Raw genomic sequence first — 27,680 nt, 5'->3', positions numbered from 1 at the left:
AATGCGATACGTTGTGAGCTTTTAGATCTGCTATTTTCTTTACTTTTCTGCAACATTAATTTACGAATGAACGAAGTTGAAATATGGAGATACAAGGTTTCTGCCCGACAGCAACAGTTTACTACTCTGAAGGCTAAGAGGTTTTGTATCATAAAACACAACCCAAAACAACTTACTACATAGTTAAACATATTGGTGGGCAAAGTACTCAACTTCAGTACTTAAGTCAAAATATTATTAAGTGAAAGTTGCTCACTTAAATTTGTATTCGAGTTTAAGTACTGGAGTACTTGATTTAAAAATCGTAATTATTTTTAAAAGCATGCTTTTGAACACTTAAGTGTTCAAAAGTACAAACTACATTCTTTTCAATATCAATTCATTGTTGCATTGAAAAACCAAATTGCGGATCTACAAGCTTTTTTTTTTTTAAACATTCATTACTTTTGAAATATGGCTTATGGGGTTATTTTGCGACACATTTTTTGTAAGTTTGGATCCCGGGGGTCCCTTCCTAGAAATGTAGTGGAGTCAATAGTGCAATTTTTGTCTTCGAAATGTAACGGAGTGAAGGTCATCAGCTTGCAAAAAACTAAAATGGTGGACACGGTGTGAGCTTGTAGATCGGCTATTTTCACTGTTTGAAAATAATACTTGGGTATATACACTTCGTCCGCCACTGTTCAGAAGGGTATTGGAGGAGCACAAGAACACGCCGTTTCTCAATGTTGCGTCCGGGGACCACCAGGGGTCCGAACGGACCCGTTAACTCTATAACTGCCAAAGACGTTTATAAACGTCTTTGGGCCTTCAGCTATTGCCTGCCAAAGACGTTTAAAAACGTCTTTGAAAAAAAAAAAAAAAAAAACTTTAAAAAAAAAAAAATTCTAAAAAGATTCTCTAATTATTTAAGATTGACACCTTTTCGATATTCCAAACGAATAAGGAGATAACAATTCCCAAAGATTTGCTGCTCCATCCACTTCAATGTTAAAATTGAAACGGACAAACAATTCACAATGTTTTTTGGTTTGAAACTACTGGTTTTGAGCTATTTTCAAACATCAAACAACACATGACAACAAGGTCAAATTGACCTCGTTGACATTTGTGAAACCACACCTGAATCTCATCTGTGATTAGAAATTATCTGGGATCAATCATACTGGAGAAAAATATTCTGTGGCTATGCGAAAAGGTACCAAAATCGGTCAAAACCCTGGCAGAGGCTACAGACTTTTTGAAAAAACTCTGGCAGGGTAAGAGTTAAGGTCTGACATTTATTTGTATACTCTTGAGTTATTGAACACTGAGGATTTTACACTGTATATTGGGGTCCCAGGGACAAAATAAAAAGTTTTATCAAATGGGAGTCCGTGGCCTAAATACATATCAAACTGGGGGTCCTTGAAACATAAAAGGTTGAGAATCACCGGAGTAGCTTTCTAGACTTGTGGGTTTGGGGCATTGAGATGGACTAGTACATTAAACAAACAACGAATGAAATGTAACCGTTTCATGGGTTTTCTCTGCAAGCGGGTTCGGATCTAAACAACATCCAAAAGGTATTTTTGTTTTTCATTTCCAAAAAGTCAAGTTTACAGTTAAGATTCTAAAAATGTTTTAAAATGTTAGTTTAAGAACAAACCAAATTGTTAATTTTCTTAGGAGTAAAGAAATGATATTAAAAAAACAATTGTGGTTAATAATAAGATTAAAAGGATTGATGTTTGACAACTACATGGCGGGTTCAATCGAATAACCTTATGCAAGTTCACAATGGAATGTTTGTCTTTTTATTCAAATTCAACCAATCTTTGAGTTCCAAACTGGAATGGCAGACAAAAAAAATGGTTGGGTCCTTTTAAATCGGAATTGTTTTTTCTTTTATACGAGATTATAATCCAAAACATCCATTTAAGCACACATTCTGATCCGACTTGTTGCGCGCCGGTGTCGTGCGCCTAAAAACATAGCCCATCTATAAGCGCACCAATAGCTTATGTAGAGCTTATAGATCGCCTATTTTTGGCAAGACACCACACAAGTAATATCAAACCCTTTATGAGTTTTGTCAAATAAACAAAACCAAACCTACAAAACAAAGATGAGTTGATGTTTGATTCCACAGCAGATGCATAATCAATACTTGTGGGTTCATTTCACGTTTTTTTTTCTTGGTCAGTGTCACAATACAACCTTGTATTGACCGTTCTGTATTAACCTCAGCAGAATGGCACCGCCACTCAAATAAAAAGAAAGAAAATAACTTTTTGACATTGTGTCCCCCTGAAATGTTTAAAACCTCCCACGGCAAATGAAAACCAATGTATTAGTCTGGGTTTTGTCCAGACTTAGGATGGGTGGAGAATGAACTAAACATCACAGTGTTTTGTTTGAAAATAAATGAACAGTTTAATTAACTTTTCTTGAATGTTTTCTTGTAAGTAGAATAAAACCAGCCATTTTTTTGCCAGTACACTAGGAAAAAGCAGAGAGGAGAAGAGGGGACAACCCTATGAATGCAATAAGTCACTAGAGAGAGAGAGAGAAAGAGATTGAAAACAATGTATTCCAAAATGTTAGGAAGGAGGAAACAAGGAATCGAAGCAAGGAAAGGTTTGAGAATCCAGAAGCAAAATTAAACAAGTACTTTTTTTTAAGAAGGGGGTGCACTGGTCAAAAAAGAAGAAGAAAACTAACAAATGTATCAATATTATGTCTGGCTTTAACCGTAAATGAACTGAAAACAAGCGCTCCCTCCCTTTGTGTCATTTATAAGACTTATGCTTAATTTATACTTTGTCGCACGACGGGCGTCGGACTGAACATTTGTTGAAGCCTTTTGTCAAACTTAGACAATTATTGGCCCCTGGCTCTGAATCGTGGATAATTAAGATACATTTTTCCACATGACAATGATTGAAATAAAAGTCTCAAGACAATCACCCTGCTCATTTAAAGCCCGATTTATTCTTGGTTGTGCATCGCAGCGCTATGCCTTGTGAGCTTGTAGATTGGAGAAAAAAAAATCTAAACTCAATATGAAACAAATTTTCCCCCCACTGAAATAAATGCATTAAAAAAAGATTTGAGACACCGTCGTCCTCGACGGAATAGACCGTCGCTGCGATTGCGATCCAAAACTTGGACAACTATTTTCTACACAAGGCGCCCCAAAAAAAGGAAAAGCTTGGGGATGATTCTTCCTGCACTTCAGAAGATAGGATGGCATTATTTGGGAACAGCGATCATATACCAGTCCAAGACTGTCTCTGAGGTCTATCTGTCTGTCTTAGCCAGCGGTGGACAGCTTCTCTGCAATGTCTGCCATGGTTTTGTGGATCCACACATCGGTGTGTTCCTGGCCCATGCCCACCAGGTACACAGTCAGCCTGGGCGAGACACCGGCATGCAACCAAGTACAAATCAGGCGATATTTGTAAATTTGAGACCGTTCTGTTGAAAACCTCTCCTATGAGGTTATATAATAAGTAATAACCCAACGCATCTGCAACGTGTTGTGAGCTTATAGATGGGGTAATTTTCGCTCCACAACGCCATCATACGATGAATAAATTAGGCTTTAGGATGGCCGGCAAGGTCAGAAATTGATGAAAACGGCCTTCCCTGGAGTGACAGAGAAAGAGGGAGCGAACGAACAAGGGAGGTAGGGAGAGGAGAGGAGTGGGGCGGGGGTGCGTTTTTTTTCTTTCTGAGGGTCAGGCACAATTCATGCCGGTGGTTCATACAGAAGGCCGGAAGGTCAGAAAAACAAGGAAGAAGAAGAACGAACCGATGAATGGAAGGGCTGTGTGTGTGTGTGAGGAAGAGTAGAAGAAAGAGAGAGAGGGGAGGAAGAGGAGGAGGAAGTGGGTGGGGTTTAACAGTGAAGTGCGCTCTAGTTCTCTCCCTCCGCGGGGTCGGCCTCTTCACCCTGGTTTTCTGATGTCCACAGCTGAAAGACAAACACAGGACGTGCATCTGTCAGTCAACCAATCAATCATTTGATCTGTCAGTTCCGGTGTCAGATAGAAATGAACATGTAGCACTTTAAAGCAATGTTGAGTCTCAGTAACTGCATTATAAGAGTGCTGTGTGTGTGTGTGTGTGTGTGTGTGTGTGTGTGTGTGTGTGTGTGTGTGTGTGTGTGTGTGTGTGTGTGTGTGTATATATACATACAGTCAGGTTATCTCTTAGTAACTGCATGATAAGGGTGCTGTCTTTGTAGGAATCCTCGTTCAAGGTGTCGAGCTCGGCGATCGCCTCATCAAAGGCCTGCAGAGAGGAAGACACAAGGACGTTACCCCACCAAACAGGAAGTTACATCATACAGGAAGTTGCCATCAAACAAGGCATATCCAGACATCACCAAAGCCTGACCCGGGCTAAGACACACAATAGGTTCTTCAGATAATCCTTCAGAATCGGTTCAGCTGATCGACAGTAAATCTTAACGACACCATTCACCATCCTAGCGAACAATAACAGCAGTGCATTGGCCTATCAACCAGTTTTCATAAATAAACAAAAACAGTAGCATGTACAGCTTTTAGATTATTAAGAAAACACAAGCTTCAAAAGTTAAACTCTGGTATTCTCATGCATTTGTTCTTGTTCAGCTAAGCCTATTAGCCTTGTACATTAGGATAAAGTGGCAATACTAAAACAGAACAGAAAAACATTACTCCCATGCTAGGAATACCCTAAAATGCAATTACTATGGGCAGCCATTGGATGGCAGTATAGCATGTCCAAAATAAATGATACAAATTAATTAATTACAATGTATTAATCAATTGTTATCCTCAAAAATGTTTAATCATGTGTGTACATACCGACTTGGCCAGGCTGCAGGCTTGGTCTGGTGAGTTGAGGATCTCATAGTAAAAGACAGAGAAGTTGAGTGCCAGACCCAGTCTGATGGGATGCGTGGGCTGCATGTCCTTCTTACTGATGTCAAACGCCTCCTGGTACGCACCCTGAGAGTTCTCCACCGTAGCTAGAGGACACAGAGAGAGAGTCTTTTAGCTTGTTCTTTTCTTTTAGAGAACAGTCACCCTCTCCTGAGGGACCAATTAAGCTTCAGGTCGAGTCAGATCAAAGCACAGCAAATTGAATTGCCACATGCATTCCATTATATTTCTTTGAGCGTGTTATTCAGGAGTCTGATTACAGTAAATGAAACAATATGGGTCTCAGACTTCATGTGACCAGCCTGTGATGTCTGCGGTGGCCTCGAGGTTAGAGGAGCACATTTCTGACCGAAAGGTTCCTGGTTCAACCCCGCGGACTGGCAGAAACAAATCCGGGAGGGGTATGTGAATGGCCACCACAACCCTTCTCCAACACCACTCAAGTGCCCTTAAGCAAGGCAAAGTACTCAAGTGCCCTTAAGCAAGGCAAAGTAAATGGGTAAAAACAAATAGGCGTTAAATCTATCAATGACTTTGACTACAAATTTTCAGTCTGTGAAATTAAAGTAAATATGTATCTATAAATAATTCCACTGTATAAATGTCTTTGCAGTGGAGTTATGGCAAATTGCCCACTTAATATCGACATGAAATCACTGATTTCAAATCAGCAGAATATTGTCTCAGCAGAATATTGTCTGTTCTGTCGGTTGTCCAATCCCCACCCTGTCGACCGGGTCATCGTCTTGAGCGTTGGGCTGTGGTGACGCAGACTGCCACTAAATGGATGTTTTGGTTATTTCCATGGCGATCTGCGTCAGGAGGCGGAGAACAGTGACAACACAGTATTATGGGCTGGCGTCTCTTGGCAACAGTGTGAATCAAGTCAGCTGCTCCGTAGGCAAGGAGCGATGTAAATAAATAAATAATAGATCAAATAGATAGAAAAAATTATTTACAAGCTTGTAGATCTGCTATTTTTCCATGTCATTTGGAACTTTTTCAAATAGGACACATCCAAAATAGGGACGACCAGTGGTTAATTAAACCAGTGTGACTGATGTGTCGGATGGTGAGCTTAATATATCGTCGCCGTCAGGTGGAAACTATGTCCAAAACCACTCATTATTATTCTAAAAATGATTTCAAATAGTGAAACTAGACGATCTACAAGCTCACAATGCATCGAGGTGTTGTGAGCTTGTAGATCTGCTACTTTTGTGTGCCACTTGTATGAAGTAGGACATTAATTTACCAAAAAAAGAAAGAAAGAAAAGTTTAAATATTAGACATAGGGGTTCTGCCCCACAACATCTTTAAACATGGTCTTTATTTTGTGACCGTCTATTTTTACTTAGAGGAGAGAAATAATTTTAAACCCATCTCTTTTCTATTTAACCCAGGTCTGAACTGAGTGATCTCCTACACAGCTTACCACGATGGTTTTACATTTTAGAAAACTAAAATGTTTACAGCTCCGCAGGGGCTCTACACCAGTCTGGCCGTCTAGAAGAGGGTCGGTCTCATCTGTCTGTATACATGTCCAGAGCTAATCTTGTAAACCGCTGGACCGATCGGTGCCAAATTTCTTGTGCACACTGCCAGCAGGGCAGGGCACATAACTACATTTTTGTTCACATATATGTTATATACTCTGAAAGATTTACTTTTATAATGGAAGTCAGTGGAGCCCTGATAGGGCTTGAGACCTTGCCCAAATTCGGAGACATACGTCAGATGCGTCATAGACCAGTGGTTCTCAACCTTTTAAATTTCCTAGGACCCTGACTTTAGTGTGAATTAGGCCAGGGACCCCATTTGACACAATGTTCATCTCTGGAACCTCAATCTACATTGTAAAATCCTCAGCGTTAATAGAACTCCGAGAGCCCACAAATTGAATGGTTCTATTTGTACACTCTCAAGAGTTACAGACCTGTGAGGGTCCACAGTTCCTACAGTATCAATCATTTAGCTAGGGACCCCCTGGAAGCCCCTCAAGAACCCCCCGGAGGTCCCTGGACCCCAAGCTGAGAACCACTGTCATAGACAACTGAAGTCAAAGCCCGGCTAGTTACATTAAGTCCGAGATCCACATTGGAGCCACGCTCCCATGTGGAACCCGAGCTCCACTTCACATGATTTTCATTGTTTGTAATGGCCAAGCACCGAGAACACCACAATCTTCTACTAATAGTGGTTCTCAAAGTGGGGTCCAGGGACACCCAGGAGCCATTGAGTTGGTTCCAGGGGGTCCCCAGCTATAGTATTGATAGTTAAAAACCTAATGGACCCTTACAGGTCTGTAACTCAGTGTACAAATGAAACAAATGGTCTGAGTGAATTAAGAGTTATGGGGGTCTGTGGCCCAAACTGGGGGCCCTTGAAATACTTTTTTTTTATATGTGAGAATCACTGTTCTACAATAAATAAACTTGTTCTTTGTTGTGTGACCCTGTCTGAACGTCTTGTGACCCACTGTCAGGCCCCAGTCTGCTGGTTGAGAAACTCAGTGAGAAGGTCCTGAGTCATCACCACCAATGAGACAAAGTGTCCTTTCATTCTTCTGAACATGAACAACCACGTCTGTTAAAGACATTTTTATAAATAGAGCCGCTTGCTCTTCAAGCCGTGAAAAGACTTCTCTACAAACAGAACCACCATTCTACTCCTCCTTGGAATAACAACACAATCTCCTTCTGTTTATTACTGTATTTATTCCCTTGTTTACAGTTTAAGAGCGATTACCAGCATTTTATATAAGAATAATGGGTTGGTGTCTGTGTGTAGGGGGAAGGGCAGTCTTCTTTCCTTTGAGGTTACTGAGACAGTAGGAATAGAAACAACTGAGAGGGAGACAACAGTGCAGGAGAGGCAGATAGTAGGAAAGCTGAGAGGGAAACAGTGTAGGAGACAGACAGTAGGAAAGCAGAGAGGGAGACGGTGTAGGAGAGGCAGATAGTAGGAAAATTGAGAGGGAAACGGTGTAGGAGACAGACATCAGGACAGCTGAGAGGGAGACGGTGTAGGAGAGGCAGATGGTAGGAAAGCTGAGAGAGTGTAGGAGAGAGACAGTAGGAATGCTGGGAGGGAGACTGTAGGAGACAGACAGTAGGAAAGCTGAGAGGGAGACAGTGTAGGCGAGAAAGATGGGTTCCATTTGTACGCTCTCAGAGTTACAGAGCCGTAAGGGTCTGTAACTCTGATTTATGCATACATCTATAGGAGTAATGGAGGTGCTCGTTTGTCATGACCATGCACGTCCCCGGACTCTATATATTGAACAACACAATCTTCCACTACAGTGGTTCTCAAAGTGGGTGGGGTCCAGGGACCCTCAGGGTTCCTTGAGGAGGTTTCTAAATGGACCTTTACTGGCCTCCCAACTGGTCTCCAGACCCCACACATTGAGAACCAGTGATCTATTGCATACATGGATGTATGGGAGTAATAGAGGGGTAAAAGTGTCCAAATGAGTGTACTCACTCTTCTTTGAGTCTCCGGAGGCGACCTCTGACAGGTATCTGTAGTAGTCTCCTTTCATTTTGAGGTAGAACACCTTGCTTTCTGCCTGGCTGGCGTTGGCAATGAGGAAGTTGTCAAGCAGATGCTGATACACACAAAGAGACACACACACACACAGATTTAGGGCTGCAACTATTGATTCTTTTCCTAGCGATTTGATTGAATAATCGAGAAGCTTGTTTTATTTTAAAGTAAAATAATTCTTATATAACAACACATCGATTAATCACTTAAGCCCCATTTTATTTTTCTGATGTTGCACATCAGTGTGATGCGAGTAAGCAGCAATATGTTGTACACTGTATTTAATGTAACATTTTATTTGATTATAATGTTTTTTTTTCTGACTCCTCAGCAAAAAGACTATGAAATAGAGAAGTGACATTGTAAACTGTGGTGTCATGTTCAACTCTCTGTTCTCATGTGACTATTGCTAAGCTTTCACTCAATGACCCCATCTCCATCCCCCTCTCCTTCCATCCCTCTCTCCATCCTCTCTCCTCCCTACCAGTCCTTGAGGCTCATGTCCTCTTTCTCTCCTCCATATGCTCCGTTTCTCCTCCCCCCTCCTCTCTACATGTCCTCTAAAGTCACAATCCTTCCAGGTCAAGGTCATGCATCCATTTATGGATCATGGGCCTCTCTCTCCCTCTCTCTGCACCACCTCTCCTGCACTGTTCTCTCACTCGCTCTCCATCTTTCCCTCCCTGTGTTCCTGACCACCAGCATCTTTTAACGCAGTGGTTCTACATTTTTTCATGTCAAGGTCCCCCAAAATCTATGTATTTGGCTGCGGACTACCATTTGAACATATTTTGTGCCAGAGAACCCAAAAGATTTGTCAACATTTGTCAACACTTTTCAAAAATAGCCCCCCCACCCAAAAAAAAAAATAGGGCTTAAGTGTTTAAACTAGTTTTTTGTTTAGTTAGGGCCCTGGAGCCCACTCAAGGACCTCTGGTGGTCCTTGGACCCCACTTTGGGAACCAGTGTTTTAACACTGGTTCCCAAGGTCCCTGCATACAGCCCGCCCACTTCCCTCTTAATTGTGATTTCCTCGGTCCTGATGGCAGGACTGGTGAACTGGAAGTTGTGGCATTCTTTCAAAAACACATTCAAATCGAAACTTAAGATTTGATTTATCTTGCCAATCAATGCCAACAATGATTTAATGAAGGACTTCGCTTTGACTTCAGTGTCATATGTGCAATTACATAGACAGCTGAATTGACAGCTGAACTAACATCCATGTCTGTTAAATGATTCAAAACAAATTAACCAATTACTTAAATGAATGAATCGATGCAATTAATCAAGGACATTTAAATTCCGGAATCCACGCAAAAGGTGTATCAAGTGATTGATTTTCAAGTACATTAATGAATATGCTTTCAAACTGATTTGAGTTAAAGACAAAGGACTGTGGAAGGCAAGAAAATTAGGGACCAACTAAATGTATTACCAACTAGCGCTGGAACCATTTGGTATTTTCTCTATCACTGAGAAAAAGCAACCTATCCTGGCGGTTCACACTCGGTACAGTTTCTGTACATACAGTACAGAAACATTAAAAGATGGCTGATAAAGATAACTGCTGTAAATTAGGCTTGTTCCGACTGGCGATTCCGTTGTCTACCGCCGATGGAAGGGAAATTCCCCGATTGGCGTTTTCCTATGCCGATATGAAGGCCATTAATTAAGATGCTGTAAGATGTTATAAAAAGCTCTATAATGTCTACCATACAGTCCGCTTGCAGAGCCCTGCAGCACAAGCAACGAGGATGGAGGCAATAGTTTGCCGTCTCCTTTGCATCTCCGTTCTCCTTGTTATGCATTCTCACCACAACGCTTGCCCTGTGCACCATTCCATAGTTGACTTTATGAGCATGATTTGGGTTGCGATATTGAAGATAATGATCTGTTAAACGGAACATCACCCTGTAATACTTAGCAACAAGCGCAGACATTTTCTTTTAACACATTGAATGCCAATCGCGTAGATCTACGCGAACCTATTTAAAGCCGCAGCGTGCCAATCGCGTAGATCTACGCGAACCGCCGATTCCCATTGAAATTTCCCCAGGTGCACTTTCCGAATTTTTTTGATCCATTTCCGTTTCCGGTCGGAAACAGAATTATTCGGGTTCCGTTTTTTTCGATCGTATCCGCTTCCTGTCTGGGATCCTGTTTAAAACTCGATTAAACTCTGGCATGGAATGTGTTAAAAGGGACTTGTTTGGGCCCGGACCGCTGGCCTAGCGGTCTCGGCTCCTGACAGCGTGCTGTGGGTTTGAGTCCCGATCACGACGATCTTTGCTGCGTGTCACTCCCCATTTCCTGTCCATCTACTGTATACTATCAATAAGGCATAAAAAAGAATTTCTTTAAAAAAAATAGGACTGAATAGAAGACAGGACTGACATTTATTTACATTTCTTTTTGCCAAATCGCCCACCCCTAGGATCAATAAAAAGTTAATCTCTCTGATCTGAATCAACTCAGCCGGAATAATATTAAAACGCCTTCACATCACTGGCTGCAGGATAATGCTTTCCTAACGATCCCATCGGAAATGGTATACTGTATGCACAAAGCTAGCTGGTTGCAGAGGAGTGACTGTCAGTGTCAGTCAGTCACCCACATCCATTATAGGCTTGTCACACCCCCTCCTCCCTCACATCATTCTACCCATGCATCCATTCATCTATCCACTCTCCTCACCAGCACATCGTTGCAGATGTCTTGTAGCTCTGTTTCTATCTTCTCTCGGTACTCGCGGGCCATCTGCTGTTTCTTCTCGCTGCCCTCTGTCTTCTGTTCGATGCTGGAGATCACCCGCCAGGACGAACGCCGTGCACCCACCTGACACATACACACAACAACTACAGCTTAGATCACATGCACAACAATATACCGTTAGCTGAAATGCTTGTACAACAATTGTGACAAAAGAAAATACAATAAAGGCCAGTCCACACCAATGATTCACGATGAGAAATTGCTGTGGTCTGGATTGCCCAGTTGCAGGTCAATACAGTTTTGCAACGCAAATCATTGGTGTGGACAGGGCTTTAGATCACAAAACTCACAATAGAGCAAAAAAACTATACAAATTGCATATCGTTGCAGAGACTTTAATGTCCAAATCATTGTCATTGTCAGGAATGTAAAAAAGAACCTGTGTTCTAATGGAATCAATCTAATTATTTAGTCATCAGCTCATTTATACTTTTCATTGTTCAATATTTATGAAACCCACAGACTTAACCACTTTCACTATTCACAGGTCAGGATGTTTGTTTGTCCTGTCTCTCTCTCTCTCGCTCTCCTGACAGTGACCTCACTTCGCTTTACCGTAATGTTCTTTTAGTGCACAGTGAGTCAACGTATGCAGAATGCAATTCTAGCGTCCCTGCACATCGATTAACACACACAGGAGGAATTACTTCAAATTAACTCAGGAAATGGATGGAGGCTTTTAAATAAGTAACAAAGTCAGTGGATTATAGATCCACAAAGTCTCTGCAGTCTGTGTGCTTATTCTACGCTATGTTCTGTGTTTACATAATAGGCTAAGTCAAAGCCTGTGTTGTCTTCTTTTAGGCAATGGAGCGCAGAAGTGTGTGTGTGTGTGTGTGTGTGCAGTCATTCCACTGAATGTCATAAAATGTGTCTTTCAGTAGCAAATGTATGCTCAAGATTATGTGTGGATAGCATACTGTATGAGTCATTAAATGTATGTACTAATGTATGTAGTCAGTCATTGGATCGCAATGAAAACCAAGTCAGTTATGAATGATGATTAGTACTAATGACTCCAGAAATCAATATTTGCTCTGCATATTGAGGCGTCAAATTGTTGCATTTCATTGTGATCAAAGCAAGTAAAATCTCGCTGCTGAAACAACGCCCGACTGAACTGCTGAGGATAAATACACCAAAGATTTATTAGTGATGTCAGCTTCATGTGACATGCTTCAGAGCAGACTGAAGGGGCCCTTGAACTGCAAAACACTTCATATTGTTTATGACTTCACCGTCCTGTCCTTGATATCTTTATTCTAGAGAAGAGGGACGTGACAACATGGTGGATGACACCCTGGGGAAGATTCATGGGGCACCTGCCAAGTTTAACCACCTAAGACCTAAATGACCCACCCCAATGGAATGGGTCAAATGCAGAATAGGGGCTCACTGTCAAAAACATGTTTTTCTCCCCACAATTTAAAAGGCAAAGTGAAGCTTGATGTGACTGATGCTGAAATCTGTCAATGCAAAGTTAAGTAGTGTGAAAAGGCAAACCGTTGCTTGAGTTAGATGCCGGCGAAATATGTTGTCATTATTCAGGAAAATATAGCCTAACACTGCTTCTCTCATGAAACATCTACCAGTCATTACTTCAACTCCCTTGAGACAGAGTGTGAGTGTGTGTGTGTACTGTGAAGACATGGGATCCAATCAAATCCCTTTACAACAGTGGTTCTCAGGGACCCTTACACAACTCAGAGTACAAATGGCATAATTTGTACACTCTCAAAGTTATGGGGGTCCTTGAAATAAAACAAGTTTGAAAAACACTGCTTAGAGTCTTACTCTATGCAATGCATGCTTATGTGTCATCATTAGATCAAACCAAACCACGTCCCCTACGTACCACGTTCTTGTAGGCGACAGACAGCAGGTTGCGCTCCTCATTGCTGAGCTCCTGACCCTGTTCTGTCACAGCCTTCATGGCGGCCGCCATGTCATCGTAGCGTTCTGCCTGCTCCGCCAACTTGGCCTTCTGAACCAGGTCGTTCTTATCCATCTTTGCACTGGAGAGACAGACAGACAATCAGTAAGTCAGACAGATGGACAGACATGTTAGATACCAGGGTGTAGATATACATGATCTCTACAGTTATGATGAGAGATAAGATCCCAACCAATGCCAGATTTTTGGGTCCGACACTGATCCCGATATTTGAGCCCTAGACCACCGATTACCGATGTTTTGGCTAATGTTGTGCCCAAAAGTGCATGGGCAGAACGTATGTAACGTATCAACCAGTTTAAACCTGGAATTCCAATTTAGGCAGGTCATTGTAGGTAGATAGATGACAGATAGATACATCATTAATCCCAGAGGAAATTTGTTCCGTTCAACAGCTCCAGTTGCAATACATTCATACATATTGCCAACAAAAGCAGTATGATTTATATATAAAATACATTACATCAATGGAAATAGAATGCAATGGAAAAACTGTAAGTTATAAGAAATTATAATAAGTTTTTTTTTTTAAAGGTTAAAAAATACAGCTATAACTACAATATAAATTAGCTGCCCAACCCCCTCCCACCTCCTCTTCCCAAGTGCTTCATTGTACTAATGGCCCTTGGAATGAAGGAGTTAGTGATGTGCGGGTCGGGTTTTTTCATGACCCGCCCCGCCCCCCAACCCGCCTCAACCCGCCCCGCGAACCCATATATAAATCTATGGCTCAACCCGCCCGCGAACCGCGGTAAAAAAAACAAACGGTAAAATCATGAAGGAAAATGATCTTCAAGTATACACCCCAAGTGTATTCTAACTGTTTTATTGTTATTATTCTTATTCTTATTCTTATTAGGAATAAAGACAAAACAAGAGCATGTGATTTATTTATTTTTTGCGTGTGAGAGCGGCTGACCCGCTCACCCGTAGCCCGCATAATTGCCTCTGAAATCCTGACTCGACCCACCCACGCCGCGGGTTGACCCGCGGGTTACGGGTCGGCCCGCTCATCACTAGAAGGAGTTCTTAAATCTTCTGTGCTACACTTCTGTGATAGAAAACCTATCACTGAATGTGCTCTTCTGTGAGTAAAGTGCTGTGTGCAGTGGGTGGCTGGCATCATCCAGTATGGATACTGTATGAATATTTTCACAACTTCTCAACGTTAAAAAATGGCCGATCTACAAGCTTGCTATGTGAGCGACATGTTGTGGGCTGTGCAATATATTTGCCATTTTTGAATAGCCAAAGTTAACACAGATGAGTTTACGGATTGAATGGGTTAATTACACTTACACAATCGAGACACATCAGCTACATAACTGCTGTCTAGATGTCTAAAAACTCAAAAGAATGGCCGATATATGTAGACAGGAGACATCAAAGGTACAAGCCTCCATCACAAACAGACAAGACAGACCAACATAACTGTGGGTTGTTGGACCAACAGATACAAGTAACAGTCTGACAATGTAACAGTTCCAGAATCAGTTTGTCGTCACTGAAACCTCCTGATCACAGAGAAACCCGATACGACAAAACTCAGTACTTTCATCAAATGCCATCTTTCTATTCCAGTAAAATGGCTGCTCATGGATACTCCCCTGAGGAACAATGTTCGCCTCCAGATGAAACTGAGGGTCTAAGTAGGACACTGCCTCTCCACACACACACACACACACACACACACACACACACGTGTATAACTTCAATACTTGAGATTTACGTTCAACTTTGTTTATATTTAAAGGCAGCATTTAAAAAAATGTTATGGTGAATTCAACCACACCAGGGCAATAAAATACAACATCTGTTACATCCCATTTATCACCAAATAGCTTTGACCGCTGCTCTATATAGAACAGCCAATGTATGTGTCCCTGTTGAATAACTTAGGAGAACTTAGATTTATTTTCCTCTGGTTAACAATATGTATCTATTCTAAAACAATATCTATCTGCCAAAATGAAAGTTCTAGTGCAGAGTGGAGTCAAATAAAAGTCATACTGACATAATTTCCTGTGTGAGCTTTTAGTGCTGCAGGACTCAAATGAGCTCCATTTATCAAAAGCAGGGGTTCTCAAACATTTTCATGTGAAGGACCACCAAATTGATACATTATTGCCACCCCCCCCCCCCCCCATCTGAAAAGAGGCCAGCAGCCTCCATAAGAAGGTAAAAACTAGTCAAAACTACTAGTAGTAAAAACTAAAATCAAAGTGATTTAATTTCCCCCCCTAAGATTTTACTTAATTTTGGGCTCTACAAGCTCACAACACGCTTCAGCTATTTTCAAATGTGATGATGCGAGAGTGCGGACTAGCCAACACCAACTCGGGACTCCTGAATTGCTTGCGCTGCCCTCTACACCCTCCTGTCTAGCATCAATAGACTAATTATAAAAAATGTTTAAACTGGTTAAACTGCTGATGTACGCTACAGCAACTTATTTTACTGGGGACACACTGCAACCACCCCCCAATGACCCCACTTTGAGAACCACTGATCTAAAGAGTGAAGTACATAGTATAACAACACAATGGCCATGTTGGTTAGCCACATTTCCATCTAGTAGGAGCCTGTGACACGTTTTCAGGATTGTGGATTTTAACATTATGCAGCCCTCCTGACAACTGAACACATATGGACTTCTTGGGATTCATTTACTCAATCAAAATCATTTTACTCTTGCATAGCTTCTGGATCCAAATTGCACAATTATTCAGAGGGTATGCCATTTATTCTGCGGGTGTTGTCACTGCATCTAGCACACCTTGTACCAAAGGATTAAGATGGAAACTTTGAGGTTCCGTTTTAGATTTAAACTTTCAATCTCATGGCAACTGACAACCTAATTTCCCCCCAGGAATGATTAAAGTAGAATGTTAAAGTGTTACAGAATGCGTTCAAATATAGTTTAAATCTTATTTTTAAGACGAATGGCCTCATTTCCTTCTTGCTAGTTTTGAAAACGTATTCAAAGCAAAGTAGAAACTGACAAAAGCACTAGCACCATTAAAGAAGTGACTACTGATTACAAACTGCGACTCAAACTTTACCACCATGAAAGTCTGTACACATCAGGAGCATGCTAAATGAACGAGCCAAAAATGTGTTGCGTTAAACTATTCATACAGAATACTATGAGTTAATGCCTAAAAAGTTGATGCTTTTATTCACAGTGAAAAATCAACCTCATTTCGGAAAATAACTCCCATCACTTTATCACCGCATAATATTTGCTTTCAGGGTGGATGTACTCCTGACAAATTCCAATAATCACATTTTTGCACATTTTGAAATGGGCCAATGCATTAAAAAAAATGAAATCTAACCAAAGGTTTGATATTATTCCTCAAATATCGTCTTTGGATGAGGTCAAATATTTTTTGTTGGTTAAGAAATTATGTTAGTGCAATGGAAACACTTATTGAATAAATTATGTAGAGGTAGCCTCTGAACAGACACGGTTTTCACTAGATGGACATCCTTGAAAGGTTGTACGTACAAAGTGGTGACCTTGTTTCATGGCCCCCTAACGGGGGACACAGTGGTGCTAAGGACAAAAAAGGCTGCTATACAATCATTACTTAATATTATTTAAAATATATATGTGTGTGTGTGTGTGTATGTATATGTGTGTGAGTGTGGGTGTGAGTGCGTGTATATATATGAACTTCTCTTTATTTGAATGAAAATCACACAAGGCAGTAGAGATCTTTAATCACTTTGGCAAGAGCATCCCTAATCATCCCTGTTCTGCAAAACTAGCAGATTTATAAGTATAAACTCAATGGCAATGCGTTAGTGGCTGGAAGTTGAAACTGGGGTTGATTTTCTTGACATGATCGCCCCAACGATCGAACAAGCTCCCAGAAATATTTTATGCGTGTAAGGCACCTGTAATTGATGTATTGGCCATTAGAAGCACTCTAATTTATCCTGAGTTACTTATGTTATACTGCACGATATGAAACAAAATTATAGTGTCTAATAACAGCATGGCCTTCCTGTGCATCTCCAACGTCATGATGATGACGATGATGTCAGTTTGACAACATCCTTACCCAAATATGGAGTGACAGCAGTATGGCAGCCACGCTGTAGAAATATTTTTTTTTTAAAGTTAATATTGCAATTGTGATTTTACCAGTAATGTTGTGAACACAAAGTCAGTGATCTACAACCATGCATCATCAGAAATAATGTGAGGCCATTCTAAAAAGCTGAGGAAAAACAGCCAACAGCAGTCTCTTGACCCTGCCGTAAGCCTGATTTATAGTTGTATGCCAGTATCACACACTGAAAATAGCCGATCTACAAGCTCACAACGCATCGCGCTGTGTCGCGTGCTTGTAGATCGGCTAGTTGCAGGGAGCAACACCTCCTGCAAATAACTAACTCAGGCTTTATACTGCCCTGGCTATACCTTTGGATAAATTAACGATAGCGTTAGTTCTTTCATTGTATCCAGATAACCGGTGGCAGTATGTTTATCTGTCTGTCCTCATATCAATGGTTCATGCAAATCTGGCACACCCACACCTCGCTTAGAGTTCCTGCCAGTTCTTTTGGGATGGGTTTGGACTTGTCCACAGTTTACCACTGTAGCAGTAGTCAATCGTTTCATGAATAGCAATTTTATAATGTACTTACTGTATGACAACTTTATGTACTAGTCGATGCATTTTAGTTTTCAGACGAGAGATAAACAGACTTATAGATACAGATATCATTCTTAACTACAAAGTGAAGGAGGCAGATTAACCAACCCTAGTGTTCCTACTCTGGGGCGAACAATCGGGGAAAATAGCAGATCTAAAAGCTCACCCAGAGTCATGTTGCGAGCGAAGATAAAATATTGCGATGGTAGTTGGTATAGACTATATTTGACTTATTATAGACCTCTGGGGGGCTCCGGTCAACTAAGTATATAGGGTTGGTTTAAGTGGTTCAATCTCTGGTGTGTGCTGCGTAGACATATTGCTTCTACTCAATACCTGGCATGGAGACTAGATGATTTATATGCATTATGAGTAATACAATGTTTTGGCTTTCTCCAGATTACAAACAGTTACATGTTGCTTACAGGTAGATTGACAACTGTGTCTAACAATCTCACACACAAACCCACACATTTAAAATGATTCTCAACCTCCAGAATTTCAGGGGTCCCAGTTTGAGGCCACGGACCTCCTCTTTGATACAATGTTTAATCTCTAGGAACCCAATCTAAACTGTAAAATGTTAATTTAACTCTCAGAGTTACAGACCCCTAAGCGTCCACTTGGACCGCTGGTGGTCCTCGGACCCAACGTTGAGAACCAGTGAGCTAGAGTCTAGACAATACTCGTACATTGCTGTGCAGTTATCATTTTACTGGCCCTGTTACCAAGCAAACACCAGATAAGACAAATACTTCATTACCAATTACAATCCTGTAAAACATTACTAAAGGTCACCTAAGGGCTTCAACAATTATTTGATAGGTATTCCCGCCACACACACACACAAAGATGATGGGTGGAATATGATCTATTTGCATGCGTTTTCCAGGGCATGGGCCAAAACAGCATACCATTTAAACCTATACACCCCTAATGGTTACTGGAAATGATGACAGCGTTTAGCATAAATGTTATGCACAGCACATCTATGCGCATAGGCCTGATTGGTGAGTGTGTGTGTGTGTGTGTGTGTGTGTGTGTGTGTGTGTGTGTGTGTGTGTGTGTATTTATTTATTTAATTTGGTGACATTATTGTATATGTTTTTCACATGCGCTCTCCCAGTCATATTTAGATCATGGAAACATAGCGTCAAGTTGATGTGCCCCTGCGCAGGGAATGCAGTTAGGATGCGGTGACAGCTACCAGACGACAGGCTGCTAACGACCCATACAATGACTGACAGGACAGTGACCCACTTCAATACAACCTCCCCGCTAACAAACCCCACCACCACCACCCAGCCGTCACTTCAGACATCTACGGGAAATGGCAGCGCCTCACGCCGCTATAGCAGCTACGCCCAGCAGCCACCCAGTTTAACTAACTAGTTAGCCAGGTAGCTAAGCTTGGCTGCCCCTCCCGATTTACAGCCGATCGATCGATCAATCCTGGACCGTAAAAAAAAAAAAACACCACGTCGATAATCGATAAATACCACCGGGGATCTTATTTGTTGTGTGAGAGAGAGGGGGACTGGATTAAGACAGGCTGCGGTGGAGCGCTAGCAACATACACGCTAACTTGGCTAGTGACATGCTAACAGACTAGTAGTAGCGACGGGCCGGGGTGTCGCTCGCCAGGTCTGCTTATTATAAGCGACGTTGGGCTTGTTTTTCGGACGATAAAGTTGCTTGAAATATTGGTATTTGCGGGTTGCGTTTTTTATTTGGCTTGTTTTTAAAGTTTAGTTGCTTATTGGAGCTTATTTCCTAATGTTTAAACCAGTGGTTCTCAAACTTCTTCACGTAGCCTACTTAACTTGGCCACAGATCTGAGAATATGTTGTGCCAGGCAGGGACCCCCATTTGTATATTTATAATGCAAAAACATTTCTTTGAAAATAGCAGATCTACAACAAGATCGTTGTGAGCTTGTAGATCTGCTATTTTCAAATAGTTGATTTCGGTTCAACAGTGTTCCTGTGGCCTGCTTAGAGCCTGTTTTCATACATCTGGTTGCTTATTTCTCTCGCAAAATTTGGCAACACTGTCGCTTGCCACAAAGAACAGATCTACAAGCTAACTTGTAGATCTACAAGCTAACTTGTAGTCTTTTTTGGGGGGGCAACACAAGAAGTCTCTTGGCGATGTGGAAACGGAGTAGGTTCACTAGTCATCCAAAAAAAACGACGCGTTAAATTCCAAACTAAGTGTCGACGTGACGTTGGGAATGGAAAAAGACGTCAATATCCGTCAGGCTGCGCAGCACAGATTACATTATATTACACATTATGCACACGTTGGAAGCTCGAGCTGTCAGAAAATGGCCAAACTTCCACCCTCCCCTCCTCTCCCTCCTCCAACTTCAACCATCACACATTCATGTTCAACTGAAAATTAAACGCCTTAAACGCACGTTTTGCCAAATATCGAGGCTTCAATAACAAAAACAAGGATGTAATAATGATATAAACACTGCAATGATGTCTCCTTGGCCTACAATGCACCGTCCTCCAGCATTCACAATAGAAGCACCTTCCTTCCTTCTACCCAGTGTTGCCATATTTCCTAATAGAAATAAGCAACCAGGTCTAGGAAGACAAGCCCAACAGAAGCAACTTAGGCCACAGAAGCACATTATTAAACATATATGCACTGGCTATTTGAAAATAGCAGATCTACAAGCTCATACATGTGGAATATTTAGAATAATTTTGGAAAGACAAATGCTCCCTGGCACACAAAACATTTATGGAAATATTTGAGAACCACTGGTTTAAAAAAAACAAATAGCAAAAATTGGAAGCAGGCATAAAATGAGCACGTACACGTTAGAAACAAGCCCCCCCCCCCAAAAAAAAACAGCTACCCACCAATTTTTACAAGCAACTCAACAGAAAAACAAGCCCAAAGTCGCTTATAATAAGCCGACATGGCAACCTGCTTCTACCGCGGTAGAGAGAGAGACATGGATGGATCCACGCTTCACCCACTTTTATTTACCCCCCCCCTCAAAAAAAAAAACGAGCACCTTTAACCGCCCAAACACCCTCCTAAACCCACCGGTGAAGACGGGCTAAACGTTCGAAACTCACAGTTCAAGGTGTTACTGAGCGTCCCGCTGCTGTTTATTGTGTGAAAGATGGCAGTTTGTTCTTATCAAAGCCGTGTCGTCGCTGCTGCTGCTGCTAGTAGGGCTGTTCAGGGCAGTACCACTTCCGCCTTGACACTTCCGCTTCCGTTGTTGCCATGTGTCGCGAGAGAAATAAGCACAACCGGGGTCTAGGAAAACGAGCCCAAAAGAAGGAAACTGTGGGCTACATGAGCCCTTGCTAATTGAAAATAGCCGATCTACAAGCTCACAACGCGTCGTGATGCGACGCGTTGTGAGCTTGTAGATCTCTTGTAGAGCTTTTTTCTATAAAAAAAAAATTGAATATTTTTAAACATTTTAACAACACAAATCGTCCCTGGCATAAAATATTTACAGGTGGGGGTCCGCAGACAAATATATATTAATTTGACTTGAAAATGAAACACTGGTTTAAACAAAATTAGGAAACAAGCTCAAATAAGCAACTACCAATTTTTACTAGCAACTTTACAGAAGAACAAGCCCAAAGTCGCTTATAATAAGCGGACATGGCAACACTGTTCCGCTTCCTCTATAGAAAAATACACCTTTTATTAACATTTCAAGGAACCCCCAGTTTGATAATATATTTTCTTAATTAATTATCTTTGAGACCCCAAATCTACATTGTTATTTTAACTCTGAGAGCAGCAGAGTTTACAACATGGTCACTAAACGGGTCCATTTGGATTCATTTTCTAACCTCTCAGAATTACAGACCTTGCAACTTCCTCAGCGAGTCCTCTGGGGGTCCGCGGACCACATGCTGAGAACAGCTACCCCACCTCCCCCCGCCACTACTATCCATGGCGACGGCGGTCCGGGGTTTGCTAAGCGCCCGCGCAGGGGCTTTGACGTCAGCGGGGGAGGAGGAGGAGGAGGGGGAACCATGGCAACCCACACACACTAGTTAGGGGATGGGATGACGTGCGCCGGTCGCCATGGTAACTGTCTCCATCCGTGAGGCCCGCTTGTCAGTATGTGAAGTTAAGCATCGTGTTATATAGTGAGTAACTAGATAGACAAACAGACAGACAGACAGACAGACAGACAGACAGACAGACAGACAGACAGACAGACAGACAGACAGACAGACAGACAGACAGACAGACAGACAGACAGACAGACAGACAGACAGACAGACAGACAGACAGACAGACAGACAGACAGACAGACAGATCTGACTTTTGACAATATGGCATAGTTTACGTCTTTTACATATAATTGATTTTGTTTTGATGAATTGGCCTATCACATAATTGAACCATTATAGAAAATAACTTAAACTCAACCAATCAATCAGTCAGTCAGGTAATCAATCAATTACTCAATCAATCAATCAATCAATCAATCAACCAACCAATCAATCAATCAATCAATCAATCAGACTTTATTTCATCCATTTATTTATAAATGTGGAATTAATTTAACACATGTATCCTGTATCTCGCATCTCATCAATGACACAATCTAGCATGATGATGCAGACTGTTGTGCTGCATCATTTTATCCTTCCTCTTCTTCTTTTTGAAGGTCTTCCTGGCAATGATAGGCTCTTCAACACGCACGCACGCACGCACGCACGCACGCACGCACGCACGCACGCACGCACGCACGCACGCACGCACGCACGCACGCACGCACGCACGCACGCACGCACGCACGCACGCACGCACGCACGCACGCACGCACGCACTCATACTTTCTCTCTCACAATGTTCCTCCTTGACATCTTTTGCAATACAAATTGTAGATGTTGATTCAATAGGCCTATCACACAGAAGTTATGTAGAGGACAGGATTATACTCCACTTTGTGTGTATGTGTGTGTGTGTGTGTGTGTGTGTGTGTGTGTGTGTGTGTGTGTGTGTGTGTGTGTGTGTGTGTGTGTGTGTGTGTGTGTGTGTGTGTGTGTGTGTGTGTGTGTGTGTGTGTGTGTGTGTGTGTGTGAGTGTGTGTGTGTGTACTTGTATATTACTCTTCTTGTGAGGGCCAAATGTCCCCGTGTGCACAAGTATTATATAGTAGAACTAGAGAAATAAGACATTGTGACAACCATTTTCCTGGCCATGCAAGAGATGTTTTGTATTTATTTTAATGGTGTAAAAAAAATATAAGTTAGGCTAGAGGCTAACTTAGGCGTACAATTAGGAAAATATTCAGGTTGGTGTTAAGATTAGGCATTTAGAGACCTGATTTATACTTTGCTTGTTTTGTCGCCCATATCTTTGTGAGCTAGTTGGCTATTTCCGGCTTCAGGGTTAGGGTTAAAAATCTAATATTTTTTTACAACTGGCATTCATAAAATTGCCATCCTAAAACGCTGATGTCCTCACAACTATAGTAATACAAGCGTGTGCCTGTGTATTTGTGATATGCATAAGAGATTGCAGGCCTACATGTCATTATGTATGTCTGTGACAATGACGCACACAAAGCATGCAAGCAAACACACGCTGTAATGCATCTGTCTGTGTGTGTGTGTGTGTGTGTGTGTGTGTGTGTGTGTGTGTGTGTGTGTGTGTGTGTGTGTGTGTGTGTGTGTGTGTGTGTGTGTGTGTGTGTGTGTGTGCACGTGCCCAAATTCAATAAAACATGCATGAGGAGAAATAAACGAACACGTAAGGAGCCGTATATGAGGGCTTATTCTATTCCAGCTGTTGACATCTGGAGCAATAACACATTATTAATAAGCACTTAAACCCTATACTTTGTTGACCGAAGTCCCCCAGGGGCCTACAAGTATACCAGGCCCCCCTCCTTTTCCTTTTTAATATACTTTATTGAAATTATTCAGGTTTTTACAAAGAATGCAAGGTTACATAACATGTTCATAAACATTTCAATACATGGTAGACATTTCAATACAGGTTAATAAATATTTCAATACAAAAATATAGTTATTTTTTTCACATTGTCAATAAGTGCCATGGCTTCAGTTTTTTTTCTCTGGAGTCAATTGTTCTTTGTCTTTTTAGTTCAGTTTTGATCTGTTTAAAGACCACCTCTTCAGAGATGGACTCCTTGTGTATCACCACACATCGCGTTTTCCATAGTTGGTTGACCACAGTGCACACCACATACCAATGGAAATCTTGATCCATGACAGACATTTTTTCATGAAATACTCCATACATTACAGCATTATAAGTGACATTTACATGAAAACCAATTTGTGCCATTTCCCCCCTCCTTTTCCCTCTGCACCAAATGTTTTAATCGAAAAGAGCAGATCTGCACCCTCACAATGTGAACTAGATCGGCTATTTTCGCCAAATGTTCACTCCCAGAATAATGATGCTAGGGACCGGGGTCCGTGTGGTTAAAGACATAGGAGCTACAGTAGACTCTCACATAGGCTACAGATGTAAAGATAGCATCATTACAGGTCCATACTCGATACACTCTCACATGCAAAGGTGAAAATAACATCATTACAGGTTGTGCGTGCGAGTGTGTGTCCCACATTATTTGACTGTTATCTGTATTCTTAGCCGTCCAATCAAAATGCTCCACATGTGAAATGTTCCATTCCAAACTGAGATATCCACCTCTGTGAACATCTACCCTCACTAAATGATTGTTTATTAGAAAATTGTCATTGTTATTAGCTATATAAAACAAAGCAAAAAAAATAAACAAAACAAAATACAGTGACATTTCAGAATCAGTTTGACTAAGAATTCTACTGTATTTACTTGCATGACAATAGGGCCAAGACTTAAGCCCTATACTTTGTTTTATGGTGACACTTAAGCCTTAAAGGAGAATTTTGGACTAAAGTTTTCGTACCTTTTCTATGACGTTATGATATCTTAGGATGAATGGTACAGTAGAAAAATTTCATAACTCCACACCTGAGCCGCCACAGCTTAAAAGGTGCGCGGAGAACAGAAGTCTCGTTAGACGAGATTGAAATCTCGAGATTTCAATCTCGTCTAGCGAGACTTCTGTTTTTTTTTTTTTTTTTTTTGGTTGCATAGTGTTCTGTCACTATGAACGTCAGATCTCACCAAAAAATAATTTTAAAAAAGCTATTAAAATATGTGATCTAACCTAAGGCCTATCCGCGCACCTTTTAAGCTGTGGCGGCTCAGGGGTGGAGTTATGAAATGTTTCTACTGTACCATTCATCCTAAGATATCATAACGTCATAGAAAAGGTAAGAAAACTTTAGTCCAAAATTCTCCTTTAAGTGGTTAGATACAATAATACATATAATACAGGCCTACTACATGGTCTCTGGAAAAGGTTGAATGACTGATAAAAGCCTATGATTGTACCACAGTGGTTCTAAAACATGTTTTAGAGTTGGAACTGAGTTTCTAGCTAAAAGTATGAATTTCCCATTGAAATTAATGGATTTTTTTTAGCAGTAAAAAGTGAAATATCTCTAAAAGTAAAAATTCTTTCAAAAATGCTAATGGTAGCCGACATGTCCTGAGTAGGCCGAACGTTGAAGAGTTGGAACGGAGTTTGTAGCTAAAAGTATGAAGGACTAGTTACGATCCAACAAACGGTGGGAATTATTGGCAGTAGTGTGATCGCTCGCTTTAGCGATCCCACAATGATATTTCACTTGAATTTCCCCATTGAAATGAATGGGATTTTCCACCCGTTTTTTGACGGCAAACTAGTCCTTCATTATTTTAGCTACAAACTCTGTTCCAACTCTACAACGTTTGGCCTACTTAGGACATGTCGGTTACCATTTGAAGTTTTGAAATAATTTGTACTTTTAGAGATATTTCACTTTTAATTGCTAAAAAAATCCCATTCATTTCAATGGGGAAATTCATACTTTTAGCTAGAAACTCCGTTCCAACTCTACAACGTTCGGCCTACTTAGGACATGTTGGCTACCATTTGAATGTTTGAAATCATTTGTACTTTTAGAGATATTTCACTATTAATTGCTAAAAAATCCCATTCATTTCAATGGGGAAATGCCATTTAGCTTCAGTGGAGCCTAGCAACTGCATATTAGACCCTAGCAACACCATATTAGAGCCTAGCAACAACCTACTATACCCTAGCAACCGCTTATTAGACCCTAGCAACCACTGTTTTACCCTAGCAACCACCAGTTTTAACCTAGCAAACGCATATTAGACCATATAAACTATATATTAGAGTCTAGAGTAGACTGTATAAAAAGAATGGACAGCGTCACGCCATTGGTTTCTACAGACCGAAAATGAAGACGATTGTTCAGCTGTGTGCAATCTGCCATCTTTCAATATCGCGTCATATCGCGTCATATCCTTTGACGGGTCTAATAATTAGACCCATAGCAACCGCTTATTAGACCCTAGCAACTGCCTGTTTTACCCTAGCAACCACCTATTAGACCCTAGCAACCGCCTATTAGACCCTAGCAACCGGCTATCAGACCCTAGTAACCGCATCTTTACCATATAGCAACCACCTATTAGACCCTATTAACCACCTATTAGACCCTAAAAACTGCCCATTAGACCCTAGCAACCGCCTATTAGACCCCAGCAATCACTGTTTTACCCTAAAAAACTACATTTTACAGTATTCAACACTGTCAAAACGTTTTAACACTACTAATACTTTAACACCTTTCAAACCTTTCAAACCTTTCAAACCTTTCAAACCTTTCAAACCTTTCAAACGTTTCAAAACTTTAGAACCTTAAACCTTTCAAACCTTTCAAACCTTTAGAACCTTAAATCTTTCAAACCTTTTACACTACTAATACTTTAACACCTTTAAAACTTATAAAACTATCAATACTGAATACCATCAACATTCTTAGCGATCGCACTCTGTTTCTTCAGGAACAGTACTTTCTAGTTATTATTATTATCATCAATATTATGATTATGATTATTATGTATTATTATCAATTATTTTGAATAAATGTTCTCTCATGTACTACCCCTGTAGTACAACTATCATACCCCTAGAGGTACTCGTACCCCCATTTGATAAACCGAAATAGAGAATGGAACCATGATTCTCTGTATTGTTTTTGATGAACAATTGCATTTAAGCTGATGATTTTGTTATCCTAAAATGAATAGACAGCATTTTTACACACTCAGAGTTAAATTAACACAGCAAACAGGCTTTTCCTGTGTTGGAATGCAACTCAAATGTTTCACGACTAACTCTATTCTATAGTCACAATGTAATGTATCTAATCAACCACTGCTTTTCAAAACATATATTGCATCCCAACTTGTTGTAGGCTACTGTTGTTTGCTTGTAACTAACAACTGGTGTTTATATTTGTTTGTGTCATTGTGTGTAAAGTTTCTCTGTTAAGAAGAGAGCATGAACATGAACATGAAGCTCATGGTAAATGTAGAGCTCCAGAGCCTCCACTAGAGGGCAGTAGAGCAGTAGAGAGACCACTGTAAATCCAAGGTTATTTAAATCAAATATGCAATTTGTAGTCATTGCTTTATGTCTTTGATTTATTACACATTTGATTGAGTTAAGTCCTAAGACTACACTTCAAGAACTATAATTATAAATATAAAAAAGAAATACCATGACTTTTTTTTCTCTTTTAATTTTATATTATCATTAAAATCTTAAGACTGTTGGCAATTATTTGGGGGCCCACTTGCAATGCCCTCGTGGCCCACAAGTGGTCTCCAGCCCACAGGTTGAGAATCACTGCAATAGTGTATGAGAAACTGTCTTAA

At 40.9% G+C, this 27,680-nt stretch overlaps 2 protein-coding genes across 2 annotated transcripts in view; both read right to left on the bottom strand.

Moving 5' to 3' along the window:
• LOC308079209 (epoxide hydrolase 1-like) overlaps positions 1–27,680 on the bottom strand; it is a 526,014-nt gene that overhangs the window by 173,899 nt on the left and 324,435 nt on the right. The window lies entirely within an intron of this gene.
• On the bottom strand, positions 1,783–21,119 carry LOC308081671 (14-3-3 protein beta/alpha-1). The gene is made up of 7 exons (XM_080423258.1): positions 20,960–21,119; positions 13,096–13,255; positions 11,163–11,303; positions 8,403–8,526; positions 4,839–5,002; positions 4,183–4,278; positions 1,783–3,958 (listed from the first exon to the last, which is right to left on the bottom strand). The coding sequence occupies exons 2-7, from the start codon at positions 13,246–13,248 to the stop codon at positions 3,902–3,904; spliced, it is 735 nt and encodes a 244-aa protein (XP_080279384.1). The 5' UTR covers positions 13,249–13,255; positions 20,960–21,119; the 3' UTR covers positions 1,783–3,901.

This window comes from Gymnoscopelus braueri (assembly GCF_963280865.1).
Source record: "Gymnoscopelus braueri genome assembly, chromosome: 3".
Lineage (NCBI taxonomy): Eukaryota > Metazoa > Chordata > Actinopteri > Myctophiformes > Myctophidae > Gymnoscopelus > Gymnoscopelus braueri.
The sequence above is the reverse complement of the archived record's forward strand: the minus strand, read 5'-3'. Positions and strand labels throughout refer to the sequence as shown.